The following is an 8,583-nucleotide window of genomic DNA, read 5'->3' on the forward strand; positions in this document are numbered from 1 at the left end:
AAGGGACCTGTCGTTGTTTTGATAGTAAATGATAAGTAACTTTATATATTAAATATGAAAAACATATATATTTTTACAGATTCACTTTTCAGAAGTAAATATATTATGTATCTCAAAATTTATAAACGGAAAAACATTCTGATTAACAATCTTTTCAATGTTTAGAAAACCTTTAAATCTACATAACTACTCCCAGCCCAATCCCCATACACTAACACTTAAACTTATATGTATAGAGCAGCCCGGTCCTCCGGGCTGCAATAAAAGCAGAGTAAACACAGACCTCCGAAACATCAGAGGTGGGATCAGGTGCCATGGAGGAGTGAGTATCCCCTGCCGACCGGTCACACCCGCCGTGTGCTCGTTGTCATGATCAGGAAATACCCAGGTAACGGAAAAAATCCGTCGTCAATTCAGTGTATAAATAATGGATTAACAATTGGTATGAAAAACGTCAGACAGCATATGACTCAATGATAAATTGTATTTGCTGACAAGGTCATGGTATCGACCATAGAATTTACGAAATGGTGACTTTAAACGAGACTGTTGATATTCTTGTTTCATCAACTTGCTTGTCAATAATTTACCTCGTTTAAGAAATTGTTCATACGTAGAGCACGCTCTTGCGTATCGAATCAACTGAGATATATATACTAGTACTACGTATGCAGGTGATGAAGGTATATTGCTGCATAAGTCAGGGAAGTTGACGATAGAAAAGTTAAAGTCATCATGTTTATCATATAGCTTGGTTGTTAGATTACCATTAGTGTCTTTTTGAAGTAAAATATCCAAGTATGAAGCAGAAGTGTCTGACTCTGTGGTATCTTTTATCTCAAGGAAGTGAACTTTTAGTTTGGAACGTCATCAAATGCTCTGGGCTTCTCAGTAGATTTGATCACGTACCAACTAAAAGTTCATTTCCCAGTGAACTTTTTAACACTGTTGTTTATAACTTAAATTTGAGACGAATAAATTTTGAGTAAAACTCAATTTATTTAACGAACGGACCGCTGTAGCTACGTCGTGATGCCCAGTGATCTAGAAGTTGTTTGGTCTAGAAAGTTTACCTCGCTCCAACATTTGAATGTTTATATTTGTTAATTTGAATTAGGAATCATTGCTTTTTTTTAAGTATATGAATTTTTTTAAGCCTCCTTTATTTAAAAAAATTATTTAATAAAGATTTTCAACCAAATATTTCTGCTATATTGTGTTAAACTTGGTAAGACAAAGAAGAAAACTCACTAAGTCGACCTCCAATATGGCGGCCAACGGGAGATAACTTTTGCTAAATTTAGACCCATCGAAAAATATCTATATCACCTCGCTCTGTCATTTGGTCGCGCAATGACCACCGACCCCAAATCACATTCACACAGAATTGAACACATTTTCTCTTTAATAGGTTTATATAAAAAAATATTTGCAAATGTAAACATACAGAATTGAACATATTTTCTCTTCAATAGGTTCATCTAAGAAAGAATAATGCAATTGTAAATATATGAATATAAAGATCATCAGTTAAGACAATAAATAAAATTTTTTTGAAAATTGTAATTTTAATTTTCTTTGAAAAACACATGCTAAGAACACTATGAGTAATTTTTTGTTGTCTATTTCATGTACTGGATGACTTTTACTTCCCCTGAATCAAACAACCCTACCCACAACCTCCCCTCACTGTCCATACTCAGTCCATTAGGACAATCTAGCCCACAATTATCCACACATCTCAGGAACTGTCCATTCTGATCCAGGATGTGTAAACAGTTATTGGATACATCAGTCACTATGATGTGACCCATGGAGTCTGTCACTATTTGTGCAGGACTAAATGATTCCTTTCCCCTTGGAGGTTTGTCGTTGTATCTAAATCTGACTTTTCCTGTCCTGTCCACCACTACCACTGTGTCAGCATTGATATCAGAGGCCACTATGTCTCCATTGTTGTTCTCCACCACAAACATTGCATATTCTCCTCCTTGATAGATTGGATCACCATGTTCATCTTTATCTATTTCCTGTGTCAATCTCTGTCCCTGATAACGGACTATTTTACGATGACTTCTATCAGCAGTAAACATACTAACTAGGATGTCCCCTGACCTGGTACAGCACAGTCCATCTGGATGCCAGCCCCTTGGTGTGGTGATCTGTGTCTCTATCTTCCCATCTCTGACAATGTTCAGAGTTCTATTGTTAGAATCGCTGTATATCAGTTCTCCCTGTCTTGTCACTGTTATATCATTAGGGAGGTATTTACATGTACTGGTAACGGTGTCTTGGACAGCACTGTGTATATCCACACAGGTTATCATTTTGTCTTGTCCATTAATCCAAGCCTTATTTGATTCTACACAGGCTATTTTAAGTAAGTTTTTAACATTTGTTGGAATGTTTGCAATCACTTTGGCTTCTTCTATTAATTCTTTAACGGATGAAAAGGAGACTTCATCTGTCAGACTGGATAGTGATGTCTGTGTCAATGTAGCCTTGAATCCTTCTAATTCTCTACCGAGTTCACTCCCTTGGTCTGATTTTGTTTGAAGAGAGGGGAATGGTAAATCAGTTATTTGTGGAATGTCCCTGTATTCCTTCAGTTTAGATTGGTAGTTGTTGACATCAGACACTATATTGGACTTCAGGATTTCTTTGTTTTCTTGAACAGTTTGGATCATACTGGAATTCTGACTATTGAGTTGAGAATGACATAATTTTAGAGCTGTAATATGATGCTCTTTGAGTAACTGAATCAGGGAATCAAGCTTGTTATAGATATTGTCCACCTCTAGGTGCCATTGCTCTCTATAGTCATTGGTCTGTTTCTGAAAATCTTCATAATGGGCCATGGCTTTGGAAATTTTATTTTCAGTGTCTAAGTCCTGTGTTGTGGTCTTCAGAATAATGTCTTCAATTTCTGCAGTTTCTTGTTTTATTTTTTCTCTCCTTAAAGCTACAATTTTATCCATGTCCTCGAAAACATGACCTTTGTGCTGTCCATTGAGACATTTAATGCAGACCGGGACATCACACTGTTGACAGTGGGCCTCACATCTCTGGTGGGAATGAGATGTACACTGAGGGAACACAGGCTGTACTGTACGCTTTGTGAAAGGAATAATGTCATGCTTCATGGACTTGAGGCTCTTGGCATGTTTGTTGATGCAGTCTTCACACAGACCGACTTGGCAGCTGTTACAGAATTGCTGGACAGGTTTGATACAAAGGTCACAGGTTATGAATTCTTGTGCCGTGGTGGTGGTGGAAGAGGCCATTTTTTTTTCTACATTGTAGCTATATCTACAAAAATTACTAAATAATTAATTTTTAAAAAATATTGATATATTTTTTTTAAAAATTATTGATTATGATATTGAAAAATAGACATGTTTTTGCTAAAATTTTAAGGAAGAATATTAAAGCTAGGTTTTCTCCTAAACAACAAAAAGACGCAAAGATATAATCCTGATTTTATAATAGACATAACCTTTTTCATTAGCACAAAGGAATCAAGTAATGTTAACATTTTCGTATTATTTTAAAGCAATTTTCAAAATATTGACTTACTATGCATTAAATTCAGAAAATTTTGCTAGGTTTCTGAAGTAAATATTCTACAGTTACTAATACTGCATTGTCAATTACAGTTAAGAAATACAGAATAATCAAAGCTGAGTCAAAGAGATCTGATTCTGATATGTATGGAAAACACTGAAAATAAAAAGAACCCTACTTTTATAGGATTCAATATGTAGTGATTAGGGTCGTGAATATTGATCTTAATAGGTCAGTTTGTAGTTTTCTTTTTTCCTTTTTTTATTTGGGGAAATTCTTTTCTATTCTGTTCTATATATTTGAACATTATTTATTTAATGAAAGCAATTCAGTAAAGAAATTAATACCGGGCGTCCAGCAATCACGCTGGCTGTCAGGCATTGAATTTGGCTTGTGTTGTATTTAACATGTTTAAATGATAAAAAAAGTGAATACCACATGTGTTTCCCAAACAGGCTACTACAAATCTTACTAACGTACATCAAACACTTTATTTATGGAAAGTAACTGTCTGAGAGATAGAAAGAGAGAAAAAAGACAGAGATTCAAACAACAAATATTAAACCTAGTCGTGAAAACGTACTCAAAGCTTTCGGTGATCTTGAAGTATTTCAGCTAAACTTTCGTTAACTTTCGGTTTGTCGTTTTTCTTCCTGGTAGGTTGTTGTGAATCGAAAGGTGTTTATAGTTACCTAACAAATAAAGGGCTCATTTCCGTTCCAATTTATAAAAGCTTATTCAGAGAATTCGTGTCCCCCGCTTAGAGAAAAAGTCGGATTCCCCTGACTAAATTTGTAGAATTATTACATGTATACATGTATACTGAAGGAAATAAAATACATATATGTCAATATGCATATAAAGATTTGATTGCTTATTCTTTATTCTGTGTATAGAAGATTTTTTTATATGGAATATTTATCACACTGTAATGATGATTTTATAACCTCATAAATTTTTCATTTCACATGCTGAATACTATCATTTAGTAAAAAAAAGTATTAAAAAAAAATAAAAATGAAAGGATCGACCGAGATTCGATCCCGGGACCTCTCACATGTGAAGCGGGAGACATAACCACTAGAACACGGAATCGCTTTACATGGCAACAAGTATATGCAGAACTAAAGTCACATACATGTATATATTCATGTTCGGTATTCTCAAAATTTTACACAATCCATGGTGTTTGATTTATTTAGCCTTTATTAAACAGTTCTTATAAATGTAATAAGAACACAAAGTCCACCGAGAACCTGTTTTATACGCAATAACTCTCCTCCATGCCCCTGTGCTAAAAATAGCAACATGTTATACTATATAATAAAACAAACGGGGCAGGGCACTTTGAGAGGGGTGAGAGAGGTCCTAGGGAGTTTTGGTATAAAATTACATTGCATTAACTCAAAATCTCGCCCGGAAATGATAGTGTTACACACAGAAAGAATGTATAAATTTAAGACCTTGAACTTTGACCTTTTGACCTCAAAATCAAAATTATTAGGCCACAGGGAGTTGCTTTGTAAAATTTCATGGCAATAGTTCAAATGGTTCTAGAGATATCGTGTGGAAACGAAAGTGTTATAAAAGACATAATTTGCTACTTTATGACCTTGACCTTTGACCTTTTGACCTCAAAATCAATAGGGGTCTTTTTTTTATGCTAAACTTCATTGCAAAAGCTTAAAGGGTTCTCGAGATATCGTGTGGAAACTAAAGCGTTACAGACAGACAGAAAGACGGACGAACGGACAGATGGACGGACAAACCCAAATTAATATCCCCCACTTTTCAAGCGGGGGACAATGATTGTTGTAAAGAACAGGCTATATTAGACAAACCTCTCTCTCTACATATACAAAATTTTAAAGATCGCTTAGACCTCTAAAATAGATACATGTGTACTTGGTTTTGTTATAAATATTAAGTATGTTATGGGTCAGAATAACCCTAAATGCCAGCAAAGATCAATAACACAATTTAAACTTAACAATAATTTATTTACAGTAATACATAATTAGTATATGAAACATAAAGTACAAACTTAGCAAGAATCTAAAAATACATACATCAGAGTGTCCGTTGCTACACACAATGTCCCAGTGAATATATATCCCAGATATATGTCAATAGTGCCTATACGACCAAGTATTCACAATTATTGTATATGCATCGAATTGACAGGGTATTTATACAGTATCATAAATCTAGAATATTCTAAAAATTGTTAAAACATGATATTACTGGAACGATCTGGACATACACAAAATTTAAGATGTTCTAGATAAAATGACCGAACATGTTGACCACTCTGGAATGTTCAAGAAACTTTATGTTACTAAAATATATATGATGAAACAATACACATCTCACAACACCTCCCCCTTAAAAGTATGAATGTCAATAAAAAACTTATTTTATTAAAACATAGGTACATTAATACAAAATCTAGTATGTTTACGATACTCTTGACAAGGCGTCTGCAATAACATTGTCTTTGCCTTTGATATGTTTAATTGTTATGTTGTATTCTTGTAATAACAAACTCCATCTAGTCAGTCTTTGATTCTTGTTTGACAATTTATTCAAAAATGTCAGGGGGTTGTGATCAGTATATACAAGAATTGGATGCAAAGTAACATTCAGATAAACATCAAAATGCTGTAAGGCTAACAACAAAGCAAGGCATTCCTTTTCAATGGTGGAATACTTTTGTTGACATTTTGTAAGTTTCTTTTAAAAATAAGAAACAACTCTATCTACCTTATCACTATGTTCTTGAAACAAAGCTGCCCCGATTCCAACATCACTAGCATCAACAGTAAGCTTTAATTGCTTAGAAAAATCTGGAGTTGACAGAACTGGGTTGCTCATAAGGACAGATTTGATTTTATGAAAGGATTTTTCAGCCATGCCCAAAAATCTCATTAATTCTTTCTTGTTTGTAGATGGGAACTTTGTTTGAACTTCTCTGCTCACAATTTGAATTGCATTATTGAACCTTTGAGCATAAAAACTGGTCGATATCATAACATTATATTAAACAAATTGTACACACAATTAGTATTAGGAACAGGCTTTTATGTTTGAATAAAAACAATACCCTTTTCAAATTAAGGCTAAATCGTCTTGATAAAATAATTTTACAAGAAACAAATATCTTGGCAGGTACGAATTTCAAAAAAATATTCCTTCTTTATGTAAGTAGCAATCAAAGTAGCGGAATCACCATAAAACTATGTCTTTTTTCCTTTTATGGTGTATTATTGAGCAACCTTGATTGAAAATGTAAAGCATCCAGTTAAAACTTATTCAAACATACATTTTATAACAAAATGTGTTTGCATGAATATTGATAAAAAATAAACTTGATGCAACATTTTCCTGCAATTATGAAGCAGTCAATAGAAATTATAACAATTATGTTATTATATTTGAATGTATGCTTAAACTCTCCAATTTTCACTTTTTTTTTTACCTTGTTTGCATTCATGCTATTCACATTATCCGTGAAATCCTTTTTAAGATTTTCTTCCTTTAGCAAACAATCTTTTGATACCTTTTTAATGACATTCTAAAAAGATGTACGACTTACCCTCGAGGAGACTTATCCTGTTTTCTTTTTCTCTCAGATCACTTCCAATGTTTTCTGAAAATGAAAAACATGTACATGTATAGCTCTAGTAATCATTTAGTGATAATTCAGGAGTATATCTGTGTATCAAAAAGAGGACAAACATTTGAAAAGAAACATTTACAACTAACCCTTGAGGAGATTTATCCTGTCCGCTGTTTCTTTCAAATTACTTTCAAAGTTTTCTTAAAATAAAATCAACAAACAATTTGAAAATTAGACTAATAGTACTTCTTACAAAACAATCGCCACATTGTTATTTCTAAGAAAAATAAATTTGTAGAAAAAAATTGTGATCTGGAAAAATTTTCTTTTTCTTTTCAATCAACAATATGGTAGTGATTGATGTTTGATGCGTAAAAGATACTGTAGATAGAAATTTATTTCTGTTTATTTGATTTTCGTGCATTATACATGCGGGTTTTTTTAATGTTAAACGTATATTTCAGGTTTATCTATGCATACCCTGAAGTGTGCGAAAGCATTCTTTGGTAGTTTGATCCTCGGCATATTGTTTTGCCAGTTGGTCTCTGTAATGCTTGTCTTGGATAGGGTCCATTGTTGTGTGTCTCAAAATGTCAACCTTCTTCTCATAAAAATTTCCATTTGAAAGGAATGTATCGATTTCTACTACTGCAACTCGAACTGACGTCCAAATATCATTAAATTCAAAGTTTGTGAGGGAAGGTCTTGCAGAGTGGACAGTGCTATTTCGAGCCATTCGTATCCTTTCGATATTTGCAGAAAGGCATACATCAGTTACATCTGGGACTTTCCCCCAGCTATTTTTATGAGGTGTAATTTTGCATATATTTCTTAAAAGAATGTACAATAGTGAAATATCAAAGTCATCATAATTTCCAGAGTAGGACCCATTCCTTGGCAAAATTAGATCTCGTTGCTGTGGAGTTAATCTCGGTAGATTATGCTTTGGTTTTATAATTTCTGCGGCAAATGTAGGCGGTGGCACCTTTTTGCGTAGAACATCTCTAAGTTGATCGGTACAGGGACCAAGCAGAAGGCGACACGCCCTGTTAGCATTCGTAGTCTCTTCTGTTGAGTTGTATGGACTACTCGCGGTAGCCATGTTATTACCATTACATTGTCAAAATGATTTTCTATTCAATCTACAAAGCAAGAGAGTAAGTAAATAACTGCACAGCCACTATAAAACTTATTTTCATGTTAGTAACACTCTAATGGGTACTTTTAAGTTCTAACTTTAATAGTTATACTTGCCTATAAGGCATTCAAATTAGGAAAATCGATAGTAACATTTATTTACTAATTTGTTATCCTCACGAACCATAAAACTTGAAGGAATATATTTTAATTAGCAGTCCGATAGAGTCATCTTTTGAGTTAACATTTTTTCTGGACATTTC

The 8,583-nt window shown here is 33.7% G+C and overlaps 2 protein-coding genes across 2 annotated transcripts; both read right to left on the reverse strand.

Moving 5' to 3' along the window:
• Nucleotides 1-1,622: 1,622 nt before the first annotated feature.
• LOC134245715 (E3 ubiquitin-protein ligase TRIM71-like) lies at nt 1,623-3,284 on the reverse strand. The gene has a single exon (XM_062727975.1). The coding sequence runs from the start codon at nt 3,282-3,284 to the stop codon at nt 1,623-1,625; it is 1,662 nt and encodes a 553-aa protein (XP_062583959.1).
• A 317-nt stretch (nt 3,285-3,601) lies between these two features.
• LOC134245716 (uncharacterized) lies at nt 3,602-8,320 on the reverse strand. The gene is made up of 4 exons (XM_062727976.1): nt 7,664-8,320; nt 7,330-7,383; nt 7,160-7,213; nt 3,602-3,609 (listed from the first exon to the last, which is right to left on the reverse strand). Exons 1-4 carry the CDS (start codon nt 8,283-8,285, stop codon nt 3,602-3,604), a joined length of 738 nt encoding a protein of 245 aa, XP_062583960.1. The 5' UTR covers nt 8,286-8,320.
• Nucleotides 8,321-8,583: the final 263 nt, after the last annotated feature.

This window comes from Saccostrea cucullata, unplaced genomic scaffold, assembly GCF_032062105.1.
Source record: "Saccostrea cucullata isolate Sc308-1 unplaced genomic scaffold, CSIRO_AGI_Scuc_v1 ctg7442, whole genome shotgun sequence".
Lineage (NCBI taxonomy): Eukaryota > Metazoa > Mollusca > Bivalvia > Ostreida > Ostreidae > Saccostrea > Saccostrea cuccullata.

What these genes read in the sequence shown, in the direction of transcription:
- LOC134245715 (XM_062727975.1), bottom strand. Translation starts at nt 3,284, where the DNA reads ATGGCCTCTTCCACCACCACCACGGCACAAGAATTCATAACCTGTGAC.
- LOC134245716 (XM_062727976.1), bottom strand. Translation starts at nt 8,285, where the DNA reads ATGGCTACCGCGAGTAGTCCATACAACTCAACAGAAGAGACTACGAAT. An exon ending in ATGCTTTCGCACACTTCAGG is followed by an intron (nt 7,384 to 7,663) that starts GTATGCATAGAT and finishes TTTTATTTTAAG; the next exon opens with AAAACTTTGAAAGTAATTTG. An exon ending in CAGGATAAATCTCCTCAAGG is followed by an intron (nt 7,214 to 7,329) that starts GTTAGTTGTAAA and finishes TTTCATTTTCAG; the next exon opens with AAAACATTGGAAGTGATCTG.